At 42.1% G+C, this 16,477-nt stretch overlaps 1 protein-coding gene across 15 annotated transcripts in view; it reads right to left on the bottom strand.

Annotated features, from left to right (window-relative positions):
* LOC101444905 (carboxyl-terminal PDZ ligand of neuronal nitric oxide synthase protein) overlaps positions 1-16,477 on the bottom strand; it is a 301,310-nt gene that overhangs the window by 105,823 nt on the left and 179,010 nt on the right. For 3 of the 15 annotated variants that reach the window (XM_071207540.1, XM_071207541.1, XM_071207542.1), the window contains one exon: positions 4,356-4,457. The exons of the other annotated variants lie outside the window; for them this stretch is intronic. In XM_071207540.1, coding sequence (XP_071063641.1) covers positions 4,356-4,457 — 102 coding nt within the window. The remainder of the gene's footprint in view (positions 1-4,355; positions 4,458-16,477) is intronic. 15 annotated transcript variants of the gene reach the window in all.

The following is a 16,477-nucleotide window of genomic DNA, read 5'->3' as shown; positions in this document are numbered from 1 at the left end:
CATATCACCCAACACTGACCCAGAATCTTGACTCCAGGAAATTAAATTATTCATTCACTCCTGCTTTCATTCAGTACACTTTTTAAAAAATGGAAATGTTTTACTTTTAAAGAAGCTTTAGATTACATAAATGTTACATTGAAAATATAGGGGATTTCCATATACTCCACCTCCTCCCCCTTCCCCACTTTGCCCCATCCCAACATCTTTCATTATTGTGGTACACTTGTTACAATTGATGAACACATATTGAAGCATTGCTACTATCCATGGTCTATAGTTTATATTATAGTTCACACTTTGCACTGCACAATTTTATAGGCTTTGACAAAATGTATAATGGCTTGTATGTCATTGCAATGTCATGCAGAACCATTCCAGTGTCCCCAAAATGCCCCAAGTGACACCTAGTCTTCCCCCTCCCTCTCTTCAGTACATGCTTAATGAGCTCTTTCATGTGCAGGCAACTCCCAACTTATTACAGGAAGCAAGAAGAGGAGGGAGAACTTATTGGAAATTAATTTCATAAATGGAACATTCCCAGGCTCAGTGGAAAGCACGCAATCTACCCCCAAAATCATTCCCACGTAATCACACCATTTTCCTTCATTTCCTTTTTTGCTTCCTACCCTGTTCTACACAAATGTCAATGACCTGGGAAGGGCAGGAAAAAACACCAGTAACTTCCAAAAAAAATATGGTAAAGAGCTTTCTGAACCCAAGGAAGGCTTTGGGACAGGAAATGTCCAACTTTATTGCTATTTAGAGCATGGAGAAGGTGGCAAAGAGGTTCACCCAAAGACAGATGTTCTGTGGAGGGAGACATTTTCAGAGTGTCGAGACCAGCATGGTGGCAGGGGGCAAATCAAAGTGGCCCTTGGATGAAGGACAGGAGCCACCTCAGCACAGGCAGTTTAGGGCTGTGCACTCAGGGGAGCCTGAGCCCGGCTGTTCCCTGCAGAGGGCAGGCAGACAGGCCCTGGAACACAGCCATCACTTTTCTGTCAGGGAGAATGCTGACAGGTCACAGGGAGCTGAACAATAACCAAAATGATTAAGGGGCCTGAAGGGGTAATTTATGCAGATAAGTGCCACTACTGGTAATAATGCATCGCTTTTCAGATTGCTTTTCCCTCTGCTTTCTTTCAGCATATTAAAAACAAGTACTAAACCCCCTTTTTTTCCCCAAAAAAATACAGGTAGAGGTGGATGACAAAAGAAAAATAAAATGAACCAAACCCAATTCTGGGCAATTCTCCTAATACCTAGCCCAGGCCCTTCTCTAAAATGTAATAAAGTGCACACAGGACCATGCAAGTGGGAAGACAAGAGACATTAAAATCATCTTCCAGAGGGAAAAAACAGTTTAAATAGTATGATTCATATCTACGCCTACACACACACGACTAAAAGGAATAAAACGTTTGCCAGTATATAGCAGAGTCATAAATCAAGGAATCTGAGTTTTCTCCCTCAGATCCTCAAAATTGGTGATGAGACAAATGATGACTCCTTCTGTCTTTCTAAGGCTTGATCTACCTCTCTTTAGAAGAGGACAGACAGTCCTGGTCGTGCCCTCATTGTTCTCCTCGCTCCACACTTATCCCCACACTAACCTTGTAAGGCTGAGTGAAATGATTCACATGAAGCACTGGGAAGTCCTCTGAACAAGCATAATGAGCAGCGATGCTATTTCACACAAAGCATTTGCACTTCAGCAGTGTGGCCCTGAGCAAACCGCCTAGCATTTCTGGACATCACTCTTACTGTGTGTGGAATGATGGGTTCGAATTAGATTACGTCTGAGACCCTTCCCAGCTCTAACTATGATACAAACCTTCAAAGCCCTCGTAGGAAGTAAATGGGCAGGCACACTTGGAGGATGGTAAGGGAAACGTTCCAGTGATAAGGAAAGGAATGCCAGGCTGATCCCAAAAGGGAAGAGGATGCAGATAGATGAGGGAGGGTTCTGAAATAGAAAATAAATGGGAAATACACCACTAGAGCTTTGTATAGGAGGAGTTACAGGCTCAAGGGTTTAGAGTGAAGACCAGAGGGGCAGATGTTGAACATACTCTTGGCACCAGCACGAGGATTCAGAAAGGAGAGAGAATGTAAATGGGAACCCCAGGAATGACCAAGAATGACCACATATCAGGTAATTTGCTGTAAGAATAAAGAAAAGGCCTGGATAAAATCACAATATGGATTGAGAAGCAGGACAAAAAGTGGCCTCTAAATCCCATGCTGGGAAAAAGTAGCCCTGCAGTAACGACGACAGCACAGGTGCTACACAGGATGTGTTACACATAGCAGGCGTCTACCTTCCATCGAGGAATCAGGGAATCAGTGTCAGAAGGGTATTTGGAGATCACGTAGCCATTGGTTTGGGACTCCTTTCCCTAGCCTCCCCCAAGCCTTTTATTTTTTTAAGACTTATTTATCTTACTTCATTTTATTTATTCCCCCCACTCCTTGTTGTCTGCACTTGCTGTCAGCTTTCTGCAGCGGCGCGGGCCAGCTTGCCTTCACCAGGAGGCCCCGGGAATCGAACCCCAGGCCTCCCATATGGTAGTCGGGAGGCCTCGTCCCAATCCCCCAAGCCTTTTATCCCCCTGAATCTCCTCCTTTCCTGCACCGCCCCCCCCCCATGTTTAGGGTGAGGCTTAGACTTGTCATCATGATAAGAAAGGCAGTAGACTGGAAAACCTGTACCTGCACTCAGGGCATGAGAGTTCTGTGTTTAAGGGGGGGAAACAAAGGAAGAAACTACAGCAGGCAGAACAGATGGCCCCGATGAATGCTCAGCGTCTGGTGGAGGTATGATGAAGAAGGGAATTGTCAGAAGACTCTGGAGAACCTATTTAAGGAGGAGGAGGAAAATAATAAAATCATATTTGGGAGGGCTCTCAGAAGTAACAAAGTCATCTCTTTTAAGTGAGCACTAAGTCTCTAACAGGGCACTGGGTGCTCTCTTTGAAAAGTAGTTTCTAATAATGAAAGTGAAATCTGCTCATAGACATTTGCACTTACATGGTTATCTAAAGCAGTGCTTCTCAAACTTTACTGGGCATAGGAATCAAATGGCATCTTGCTAGATGCAAGTTTAGGGAGAGCTAAGAACCCTGCATTTCTAACTCAGTCCCAGATAGTGCTGATACTACTGGCCCATGAGCCACACTTGTGAGTAGCAAGGCTCTAGAGCCAGAATACACAAGTCCAAAAGGTCTTTGGATATGTTAATTGTCTGAACTAATGATCTCTAAGGGGTGTTTCGGTGCTAATATTCTATGATTCTTACCACATGGACATTCAATATTCTGAGTTATATAATAATTAAGATAAAGAATTTCTCTGAATAATTACCTTTTTATGGCCAAAAATAAAATTAATATAAAATGATAAAAATACAGGATCCCAGAACGGAGAATTATTGGCTTTTGTTTCAAAAAATAATTTCCTACTGTCAGTAGGTGGCAATATTTCCTTGGGGTCTAAGGATCACAAAGTAAACGGGTGGTGCTCAATCTTGGCTGTACATTGGAACTACCTAGGAAACTTAAAAAATATATACTGATGCCTGTGTCCCAGCCTCAGTAATTTGATTTACTTTGTCTGGGGTGCAGTCTGGACACTGGTATTTTCTATAGCTCTCCCAATGATTCTTATGTGCAGCTAAGGCTGAGGACCCACCAAGGTAGGGTAAGGTATGGCAGACCCACAGAAACCAAGAGGCAAGGAGGGGTAAGAGCTGTAAAGAGTAAAGCTGGTCATCACATCACTCCTATTTCCCTGAGTCCTTCCCCTCCCCTCGCACCCCACACTGGCTCCAAAGCACCACACAAGCTTCATCTCATCATCCCTTTCAAGCCCATCAGCATTACATTACTCTACGGCTGCACCAGATTTTAATTCCCCCCTATTCATATGACAACAAATGATCCTGGGTTAAGACATCAGGATGATATGTGTAGGAAAAGCACAAGTATCCTTGGTTTTCAATAGGACTCAGTTTTAACTACAGCAAAGTGCTTGACCCCCAATTCACCCCAGTTCCAGCCTTGACTTAAGGGAATGGCAAAATACTTGTTATAGGCAAGATTGTAAATATGTTAGGCTATGTGGGCCCTGTAGTCTCCACTGCAACTACTCAACTCTGCCACTGAAGCAGGAAAACTGTGGACAATACAAAATGAATAGGTGTGGCTGTGTTCTAATAAAAATTGATCTATAAAACAGGCAGCGGATTGGATTTGACCCATGAGCCAAAGTTTGCCAACTCCTGCTTTAACTCCTTCCAAAAGTCTTCTGAATTTTCCTTCTATTTCCCCGCTATGACCTCATGTGCAACTTACCAAGCACCATTGTGATAACTTCAGAGTAGAAATGAGACCACTGCATGAATCCCAAAAAACATGTGAGGTTCCTAAGAAGGCCAATGAGACTTGAACATGGACCTAAAGTAGAATAAAGTGCATAACCAGAAATGAGGGTGAAAACAGATAAAGAAACCCCTACAAAGAACTGCAAAATCATCAGATAGATTCCAGACATGGGTCCTAATCCTGGAATTATTTTCCCATAAAGCAACAACCTGTGATGTGAGGCAGGTTTCCACCACCCCTAATAAAATTCTGAAGTCAGATGTGTCAGAAGTAAGAATGAACTACTGAGAGCAAGATGTGACCAGACTAGGCTGGGGCTCCCCATGGTGGGTACCCTCAGTGTCACTGATATTTCAGAGGGACTCTCAGTGAAGGATTAGGAAGTCTGCCCAGGCAGAGAAGGGTCTTGCACAAGGGATCACCATGAAATGGAGAGAGGAGTCTTCCCAGCCTAGCCCCTACTAAGTGAGGTAGCAACTCCAGAGACTGGCTTAGAGGATCTTCAGATTTCCACTGAGCTGATCTCCAGAATGTGAGGGAAAGTCTCTAGTTCTTACCAAATGTAGCAGTTTGATATTTATAAATTCCAAAAAAGAAGGATTATGTTTGTTAACTAATCTATTCCTCTGGATGTGATACCTTTTGATTGCATTAGATTCTGCTGAGATACCCTTGATTAAATTGCCTGTTAAGATCAGGGCTTTGATTTGACCAGTCAGTAGGGCATGACTCAGGGTTGAGTCCTGACCCCTTGGTTAGGACTATATAAACAGACACTCACTCAAGAAGACACACAAAAGATGACACAGGAAAAGAGAGCTCCATAGACACAGCAGAGAAGAGAACTTTGATCCTGCAGCCCCAGGAAGAGAGATGAGCCTGATAGTTTGTAGCCTATAGCTGAGAAGATCCAGAAGGATCAGCCCTACATCACCCTGTAGCTGAAGCAGAGGAAGGCTGAACCCTTGCAGAGATTGGCAACCATCTTGCTTCAACATGTGGTAAATGACTTTGGTGAGAAACCAACCTTGAGTTGGACTCTTGAGGGTCTTATAATTGTAAGCTTTTACCCCAAATAAACACACTTTATAAAAGCCAACAGATTTCTGGCACTTTGCATCAGCACCCCTCTGGCTGACTAATACACCAATGTTCTCCAATGGTCTATGCAGTGGGGGGCTCCTGGAAAACTGCAGTTCAATCCAGATCTTCATCAAAACCTTTGGGCTAAGGTTATAGTTCTGGCTAAGATAAAATAATCATATTCCAACATACTTCTTCACTGAATGCAGCTATAAAACCTGGATAGAATGCATGTAGCAGCTCCTTGAGGACACTGTAAAATAAAGAGTAGAAGGCAGATTGGGGGAGAAAACCAGGATTTGAAATACGACTAAAGTGAAAACAGAAAATTACAAGTGTTGGAGAGGAGTTGGAGAAATAGGAACACTCATTCATTACTGGTGGGAATGTAAAATGGTGTAGCAGCTATGGAAGACAGTTTGGCAGTTCCTCAGAAAGCTAAGAGTAGAATTATCATATGTCTTGGCAATCCCTCTACTAGGTATATACCCAAAAGCATGAAAGCAGAGCCTTAGCAGATATTTGTACAATGATCTTCATAGCAGCATTAGTCAGAATTGCCAAAAAATGGAAGCAACCGAAGTGTCCATCAACCAATGAATGGATAAACAAAATGTGGTACACATTTACAATGTGTACACAATGTGTACAATGGAATATCATTTAGCATTAAAAAGGAATGAAGTTCTGGTTCATGCAACAACATGAATGAACCTTGAAGACATTATGCTGAGTGAAATAAATCAGATACAAAAGGACAAATATTGTATGATATCACTGACATGAAATAATTAGAATAAGCAAACTCACAGAGTTGGGATCTAGACTATAGGTTACCAGGGTCTGAGTTGGGAGTAGTTAATGCTTACCTAATACAGAGTTTCTATTTAGGTTGATTGTAAAGTTTTGGAAATGGATGGTGGTGATGGTTGCACAACATTGTTAGTATAAATAACAGCCCTGAATTTTATATGTGAATGTGGTTAAAAGGAGAAATTTTAAGTCATATATATATATTACTAGAATAAAAAGTAAAAGATAAAACACAGAACTGTATAACACAGTGAACCGTAAACAACAGTTAATAGTAAAATTGTTCTTTTATTAATTATAACAATATATCACACTAAAGCAAGATGTTAACAATAAGGTGCTATATGGGAAAAAATACATCCTAATGTAAACTACAGACTATAGCAAATCATACAATTATAATAATCTTTCATCAATTGGGACAAAGGTACCACACACTACTGCAAAATTTTAATAATGGGAGGAGCTCTCAATTAGAAACAGAGTAGGCATCATCATCCCCAAATCCTCAAGATCGGGGAATGAACAAAGGACTAAAGTAGACTTATTATTATTCTACTATATACTTATTATTATTCTAGCAATGTAAGAACTCTTATCATTGATATAAAGGCAGTGGCCATCAGAAGTTCTGAGGGATGGGAGAGGGAAGAATAGGTATAATATGGGGGCAATTTCAGGACACTGGAGTTGTCCTGCGTGACATTGCAGTGACGGATATAGGCCATTGTATATTTTGTCATAACCTACAAAATTGTGCAGCACAAAGTGTAAACTATAATGTAAACTGTGACCTATAATTAGTAGCAATGCTTCAATATGTGTTCATCAATTTTAACAAATGTATTACACTAACGAGGGATGTTGCTGTGGGAAAGTGTGTGTGGGGGGAGGGAGTGGGGCATATGGGAATCCTTTACACTTTCATGTATCATTTATGTAATCTAAAGCTTCTTTAAAAATAAAAAAAATTGTAAAAAATAATGGGGGGAGAATGAATATGGAAATGTGTTTTTTACATGATTTGTCTGTAAACATAGAACTTCTTTAACTAAAAAACTTTAAAAATTTGGTGTTAAAACAATTGGACATTCAAAACTTTTAGGAGAAAATATAGAAAATCTTTGTGACCTAGAGTTATACATAATTCTTAGACATGACATCAAAAGCAGGATCTAGGAAAGAAAAAAAGAGATGAACATCATCAGAATTAGTAATATTGCCTCTGTGAAAAACAGTGTTAAGAGAACAAAACAACAGGCTTCAAAATGGGAGAAAATATTTGCAAATCACACATGCGAGAAAAAGCTTATATCTAGGATATGTAAAGAACTCTCAATACTCAATAGTAAAACAATAACAATGGGCAAAGACCGAAACAGACACTTCACTAAAGGCAAATGAGCAGATGAAAAGATGTTCAACGTCATTAGTCGTATAGGTGAAAATGAATTTAAACAGTAAGATACGTTTACATATGTACTAAAATAGCAAAAATTCAAAAATATACTGACAATATCAAGCTCTGGTGAGGATGCAGAGCATTTGGACCTCTCGCACTGCTGATGGGAATGTAAAATGGGACAGCCACTTTGGAAAACTGCTTGGCAGTTTCTTATGTGTATGGTAACATATGCCTACCATACAGCCCAGTAATCCCTCACCTAGGTATTTACCCTGGAGAACATATGTTCCCACAAAAACCTGTATGCAAATGTTTAGCAGCTCTGTTCATAAACACCAGAAGTAGAAACAACCAAAGGCCCTTCGAGAAGTGAATGGATAAACTGCGGTACACACATCCAGTGGAATACTACTCAGCATCAGAAAGTAACGAACAGTACAACTTGGAGGTATCTCAAAGGCATGCTGAATTAAAGAAAAGGTTACACACTGATCCCAATTACACGACAGTCTCGAAAAGACAAACTATAGTGATGAGATTAGATAGGTAGTTGCCAGAGACTAGGCGTGGGGAGAGGGTGGGATTACCAAGGGACAGTACCAGGAAGTGTTTCAGGCTGATGGAACAGTTCTGTCTCCTGACTGGGGTGTTGGTTACATGAAGCTATTGATAGGCTAAATTTCATAAAACCACACCAAAGAAAATAAAGAGAGACAATATTACTCTGTGTTAAGCAAAAACTATATAATTAAAATAAAAATCCCTTGAGCTGGATGAGATCCTAAGATAAGGGATGCTGCCCCCCTTTCAGGAATCCCCCACAGGTCCGGCTTAGAACATCAATGGAGGAGAATCAGTTCCAGCCCAGACATGGCCTTCCAGGTCAAGGGAAGGGGCTTCCAGAGTTACCCTACATAATATCAGGAGAACCTTATACCAGCCTTAAGGGTATGGGAGAAGTCTCCCCTGGCCACAGGAACTCCTCCAGTTTCTCCACAGCCAGTCCAGGCACTGGGAGCCCTGGGCTGGGGCAATGGGCACCCTGAAGGTCATCCAACTGCTACGCTGCCAAGCCCTGCTCAAGTGTCTGGGAACTCTCCCTATGGTAGGTTATTAGTTCAGGCTTGGGGGAATACCCTCTTGTCTTGGGAAGCTGTAATCAGGCTTAGACACGTCTCTATTGGCCCTGAGACTCAGATTCAGAATTCCAAAATTCCACTGGTTTGAAACAACTTTTCAGCCTAGTTTCCCAGAGCAGGTATCTCACCCCCATCTCAATTTCCCCTATCACACAGCAATACTGAACCAACTACCTTGCTCATTTCTAAACATCTCTGGCTCTTCACTGAATCCAGGCCAGACAAAGGCTCACATACATGCAACTCAGGGTAAAGACTGGCTAAAAAAATGAGGGCATGCCTGAGCAGCCACTGGAAGGGAGACTCCGAGGGGCAACAGCTGGTGAAATCATCTGGAGATGACAGTTTTTGGAGAAGAAGGGCAAAATCCAGCATTGCTACCTAATGTCTCAATTTACGTCGCTGCATCTGTGTGTGTCTCTCTGCTCCATGGAGCATCAGATGTCTATGCTTCACTCCCTACTCAGGGACCCCAGAGGACACAGGAAATCTGGGCAGTTGGCAGTATCCCCAGCTTCAGCCAGCCATTCTTCCTGGAACACATTCTTCGGAATTCCCTTCCTGTTCTCCACACGTTAGAAGTGGGAAAGGATTTACAGGAAATCAAGGAAGTTATCAGTGCAAGAGGCAACTTCAAGCTGGCTGGTCCATCCATTACTGAGCTGGGAGCTGAGCTTGGGCCCTTGGAATCAGTACACACATGAGGCTGAACTGGTCTCTCCCATTCAAAGGTCCCCATTTGTGGCTCCCATTCTGCCATAATCATATTACTGCTGAGATACTAATTCTAACTTGGCATGTTTCGGCATTTTACACAATAGCATTTTATAAATTTCAGAGCACTTTCGTATTGATTATCCTATTTAACCTGAGCCAGTGCTCACCAACTTGGCCCTCATATGTTTTTCTCCCTTTCTCCATAAATTATCTCAACCACACATCGCTCCTCAGTCTGAAAAAAGTAAATACTCTACCCTCACTGGTCGCCTGCATGTTCTCTTAAGGGGCATGCTAGGGGGATGGGGGGCGGCCAAAGACTGTACCCTGCAGTCATCTTTTTTTTTTTTTAAGATTTATTTTTCATTTATTTAATTCCCCTCCCCTCCCCCGGTTGTCTGTTTTCTGTGTCTTTTTGCTGCGTCTTGTTTCTTTGTCCGCTTCTGTTGTCGTCAGCGGCACGGGAAGTGTGGGCGGTGCCATTCCTCGGCAGGCTGCTCCCTCCTTCGCGCTGGGCGGCTCTCCTTATGGGCGCACTCCTTGCGCGTGGGGCTTCCCTACGCGGGGGACACCCCTGCGTGGCACAGCACTCCTTGCGCGCATCAGCACTGCACATGGGCCAGCTTCACATGGGTCAAGGGGGCCTGGGGCTTGAACCGCGGGCCTCCCATGTGGTAGACGGACGCCCTAACCACTGGGCCAAAGTCCGTTTCCCTCTGCAGTCATCTTAATCTTTCTGAAACACTGTTTTAGTTTGCCATAGGGCTGCCGATGCAAAGTACCAGAAATGGGTTGGTTTTTACCATGGGAATTTTATCAGGGGAAAACCTTACAGTTCTGAGCCCAGAAAATGTCCAAATCAAGGCACCATCGAGAAATGCTTTCTCACCAAAGTCAGCCATTGGTGATCCTGGTGTCCTGCCATGTGGTGGAGAAAGATGGTGATCGAGCTCTGCTGTGGTCCCTGCCTTCCCTCTAGGCTCACCATCTCTTCAGCCTTGGGCTACTCCATGGGCCCAGGCTCTTGAGCGCTTCATGCTTCAGCTGCTAGCGACCCTCAAGTCCTCTCTCTCACGTGGCCAGGTCAAAATGGCAGAGCTCCCTTTTCTCTCTCTCTGTCTCCATTTCTCTAACACCCAGCAAGAGGGCGGAGACCCAACCCAAGTCACGCCTCACTGACATAGTCCAATCAAAAGCAATCTAATCAAGTAACCTAAAGTGAATCTAATGTAATCAAAGGGTTACCACACCCACAGGAATACATAATTTAAGAACACAATCTTTTGGGGTTCAAAAAGAACTTCAAGCTGTCACACTCTGTATCATATGTCCCTGGTCAAAAACTTTTTATAACACCCTACCCACTACCTTAAAAAGAAAATGAAAACTGGTATTCAACACTTTCCAACTTATCCAACGCTGCCCATTTTCCTCATTCTACAAGGCTGCTCCCTGAAACATGCAGATTCTGTATTTCAGAGACCTGTGTTTGGGGAAAGTACTTCAAAGATGATGGTATTAAGCTTTCAGTTACAAGACCCTAAAGAGTCCAACTCAAGGTACCATAAGGGGGAAACGGATGTGGCCCAGGTGATTGGGCTCCCGTGTACCAAACAGGAGGTCCAGGGTTCAATTCCTGGGGCCTCCTCATGAAAACAAGCGCCTGTACAGACAGCTGGCGTAGCAAGATGACGCAACAAAAAGAGACATAGAGGAGAGAAAGTGAGAGATGCAGCAAACCAGTAAGCTGAGGTGGCATGAGAGATTGAGCACCTTTCTTACACTCCAGGAGGTCCCAGGATTGGTTCCTGGTGCCGCCTGAAGAAAAGACAAGTGGACACTGAAAAACACATGGCGAGGGGACATGGAGAGCAGACAGTGAGCAGGGGAAAAAAAAAAAGGTACTATAAAAGACACTTCCTCACCCAAAGTCTGTTGCCATCAAGCAAGACAGCAAGAGATGTCTGTGAAGTTCAACCTCCCTTCTTCCTCATAAGGTTTCTTATGACCTCAGCTGGCTTAGGGCTTGTCTCTTTTCACAGGGCACATTTCTTTCTGGGCTCAGCTGCTTGGTTCTGCTCACAAGGTCAGCATCAGGTGAATGGCTCATCTCTCTTCCTGGGTCATCCGTCGAGTCTATGGGGCTGTTTCTCTTCCTCCAAGTATCGTCTCTATGTATCTACTTCTGTGTGTCTCCTTGACTGAGTGTCCGTTTATATAGCCCACAAAGGAGGCAGGGACTCAAACTGAGCCACCCTAACAATGTAGTCAAATCAAAGCCCTAATCTTTTTTTTTTAAGATTTTATTTCTCTCCCTTTGCCCGCCCACCCCCCCCTCCTCCCGCATTGTCTGCTCTCTGTGTCCATTCACTGTGTGTTCTTCTGTGTCTGCTTTGCATTCTTGTCAGCGGCATCAGGAATCTGTGTTTCTTTTTGTTGTGTCAGCTCTCTGTGTGTGCAACGCCACTCCTGGGCAGGCTGCACTTTTTCTGCATGGGGTGGCTCTCCTTGAGGGGTGCACTCCTTGCGCATGGGGCTCCCCTATGCAGGGGACACCCCTGTGTGGCATGGCACCCCTTGCGTGCATCAGCACTGTGCGTGGGCCAGCTCACCACATAGGTCAGGAGGCCCTGAGTTTGAACCCTGGACCTTCCTTGTGGTAGGCAGATGCTCTATCAGTTGAGCCACATCTGCTTCCCACAAAGCCCTAATGTGAATCAAAGGCATCTCAGCTGAATCTAATACAATCAAAGGGTATCACACCCAGAGGAAAAGCGTCTGTTTTATCAGCTCACCAAGAGGACTGGGACTCAATACTGAGTTGCACTTAATGATGTGGTTGAAGCAAAGCCCTAATCTTGATTTAATAAAGTAAAAGTGAAACCTCTGAATTTGATACAATAAAAGTATCATGCCCAGAGGAACAGACCAATTTGCAAACATAATGAATATCTCTTTTTGGAATTCATAAATAATCTCAAACTGCCATAACGACCAAGCAGGTAGATATGTGCAACTACCCCCTTGTCCTCATCCTGCTTCACCCAAAGAAGCTACAGCTCTAATGTTTAATATGTAGAGGTTCCATATAATATTTCTGTGATAGATTGAATTGTGCTCCCCACAAAGACATGTTCAAGTCTTAACCTCAATCCTTTAAACGTAAACTCATCTGTAAAAAGGATTTTTAATAACGGCTATTCTGTGCAGCGTGAAATGATATCTCCGTGCAGTTTTGATTTGCATTTTCCTAATAGCTAGTGATGCTGAGCATTAATGGAAGGTATTGGTGGTGGGATGATGTAGGGGAGCCCTATATATCATGCATGTTTGTTCTATAAGTTCATAACTTTTCCTATACACTTACCATTCATGTATGAATGACATACTTCAATAATTTTTAAAAGAAAAAATAAAGAAAAGGATTTTTGAAGATGGTCAAACCAAATTGGGGTGAGCCTTAATCCCATATGCCTAAAGCCCTACAAGCAGAGGAAATACAGGTGCAGTCAGGCAGTGGTAGCCACAAGAGGAGACAAAGAGAAAGCTCACCATGTGACAGAGGACTGCCAGCAGGCCAGGCCACCACTGCAAGCCACAGCCTACAGAGAGAGCCTGATCCTGCTGACACTCTGTTTTTAGACATCTAGCTTCCAGAACCATAGGACAATAAATTCATGTTGTTTAGGCCAACCAGTTTGTAATATTTGGTTACAGCAGCCCTGAAATGGAGATAATTTTGTTTGGCAACAAAAGCTCTTAGCTTTAAAAAGGAAAGCTTGGAAAAAAAAAAAAGGGGGAAGTTTGGAAATCACTGACCCAGATGAAATACTGCATTGCAGTTAAACTGGTTTATTCACTGTCTATCCTAAATATACTTGGATTTTCTCAGGTCTACATTTTTATTTAGGCAATTTGCTACCTTAAAATTTCTTACTCAGTTCCTTTATGTTTCTAAAACCTTCCCATAAGTGTCTCACCAAATATCACTTGGAAGAAAAAAAAAACCTTCCCTTTTTATCATAGCCTGAAGGAATTTCTTCCAAACTGCTCTGGCAGTGACACTCAGAGGAATGATTTCATAATAATGCTATATATATAATGTATCTCCCACTGTTACCTAACACTCTTAACTTTGAACATGGTTTTTCTCATCTTCTCAACCAAAATGGAGAAGGATAACTCTGGCTGCTGGGTTGAGACTATAAGGGGGGAAGAAAGGAAATCATTAAGAAGGCTGTATTTTTTTTTAAGAAGGCTAACTGTAAGGTGACACAACAATACCACACTTGCAAACATACCCCACAGTACCCCATAGCTAAAGGCAGCCACCAGGGTCCTGGAGAAGGTGTCAGGCAGGACTGAGGAGGCAGGAGCCACTCTGCCTGTGGACGGGCTCCTGGCATCACTGCCATTTAGTTCTCAAGGAAGACAGTTCTAATACAGTTTATGTTTCCCTGCAATGCATTTTCCTTTTTTAAAAATCTGGTTATTCTAATGGCTGTTATATAGGCTAGTCATAGTACCATAAAATCTCAGAACTGAATGAGTCCTTGTAATATGATCATTTATAAGTTAACTCCTAGCCCAACACTCTCACAAATTATTTCAGTTTAGAGACCACAGACTCAGATTATTTGGCCTATTTCTTTTTTCCTAAGAGCTTAACAATTTTTAGAAAATCAGGCTTCTAAGTGGACTACAGGCAAATTGTTTGCTTTCCTGCTTTAAAAAAAAAATTGAAAAAGATAAAAGAACTGTAGCACTAGCCCTTGGAAAATTAATCTCTAATGGTCACCTTGATTTGCAGCAAGTGTCGCATTCTGAGCCCAGATCAAAGGATCTTCTATAACTATGTGCCAAATAACATGTCATTTTAACAATTTATTGGATTGGAATAATTGTGTCACAAAAAAAAAACAAAATCCTATTTTTCTCCAGGCTAAAATGAGTTACTCAGCTCATTTTATATTTTCCCCAGCCCTTTTTTGATCAGGAAGATACTCAGTTGTAACCAATTACATTCAGATCACTGGAAAATGAGCACTGACTTTTAAAAACAATGTGTTTATCCATTCCTGTCTCCAAAATGCCCTTTATTATCTCTTTCTTAAAATGTTTAAAATTACATTTCAAAAAGATAGAAAGAAGGTGCTTCATTTCACATCTCTGTATCTCTTACTTTGCCCTCTAGACACTACAAAGAACAAAAGGAAATGCGATTTAAAAACAGGGACATTATATAATAATGGATAATTAAGTAACCCAAGAGCTGCAAGGAATATTTTACCCTGAGAAACTGGCTGCAGGGAAACCAGCAGTTCCCAAACCAATGATTCTTCCTCTGCTAATATATTGTGGTCCCTTCCAAGATGGAAAAGGGCAGCTAATACCAAGCCTTGCAGCACAGCTATTTTTGGAAAAGGAACTTAAAAACCCACCAAACTAAAATGATAGGAAAGCAATGCAACCAAGGGTCAGTAGCAAACACCTCACATCAGTAAACACAGGATGATTTAGACAAGCACTGGGCTTGGTACTTTCGCTGGAGAATGGGGGTGGTTCAAACAGACTTATGCTATATTTTGAGTCATTTGGTTTTCAGTACAGAAACGATCACCACTCCCATCCGCCCCCACCAAAAAAAAAAAATCACCTCTCAACATCTCTCCTAAGTCTTAATTCCTAGGGCCCAGTACTAGCCCCCAATATCATATCTTGTGATCAATTATAAGTAGTGAGGTGGGGATGCAAGGCAGAGTGGAAGACTTACTTCAGGCTGTTAAATGAAAAAAGAGTGGGCATTCAGTGGATAGTGTTCAGATAGATGGGTGGATATAAGATGGAGGAAAGAAGGAAAAGGGGGAACCATGGTTTCACCAAATATAGAGGATATTTTCTACCTAGAAAGGTCTAATAATTTTGTGTCAATGTTTACTTTTTATATGAACTTTTTATATGACACTGTCACACACATGACATACTGCTCTGAGTTAAAATCATCACGATCATCTCCTAGTTATAAAAGAAGGGATGCAAGAGTGCCACTTTATAACTTGCTTACACAGATTTCCCCCTCTCCCGGAATACTTGTATAAAAAGTCTCTCTGAAGAACAACACAGTAAATAGCTTCTCTGTTAACTCTTCAAGTCCAGTCATTTTTTACACCACCTTTAGCATGGATTACTTCTCTATTCCATATTCTTAACGTCAGCTCAAAATGCTCTCATATTATTTTCACAAATACACTAAAATAACCACTGTTATGATTTGGAGCTGTATGGACCCCAGAAAAACATGTTCTTAAACTTAGTCTATTCCTGTGGGTGTAAACCCATTTTAAGTAGGACCTTTTGAGGTGTGTCCCACTTCAATTAGGATGGATCTTAATCCTATTACTGGAGTCCTTTATAAGCAAAATGAAATTCAGAAAGAGAAAGCTACAGGAAGCACAAAGCTGAAATTCAGTGGAGCCAGGAGAAGAATGGAGAGGCCAGGAGACGTAGCCAAATGCCTTGCCATGTGATAATTTAAGGACCAAGGATCACTGGTAGCCAGCCAGCAAATACTACAGTCTTTGGGGAGAAAGCATTGCCTTAATGATGACTTGACTTGGACTTTTCTACCATCCTCAGAAATGTAAGCTAATAACTCCCATTTTTTAACCTGACCCATTGCATGGAATTTGTTTGAGCAGCCAAGGAAACTAAAACAGCCACTGATGAAGAGGATGCACATGAATTATACTGAATCCCATGGCTTCCTCTTTCTGGGATTATTTACTCATATTTGGTAGAGAACATCATTTGGGACTTTCCTAAGCAAAGGTACAGGGAAGCAGTTTTTCACCTGAAAATATCTTTAGTACATCCTCACATGATTGATAGTGACTTAGAGTAGGAGAATAGTGAAGATGGAAAGAAGTACTTGGATT

This window comes from Dasypus novemcinctus, chromosome 13, assembly GCF_030445035.2.
Source record: "Dasypus novemcinctus isolate mDasNov1 chromosome 13, mDasNov1.1.hap2, whole genome shotgun sequence".
Taxonomy (NCBI): domain Eukaryota; kingdom Metazoa; phylum Chordata; class Mammalia; order Cingulata; family Dasypodidae; genus Dasypus; species Dasypus novemcinctus.
Note: the sequence above shows the minus strand (reverse complement) of the source record. Positions and strands in the feature narration are given on the sequence as shown.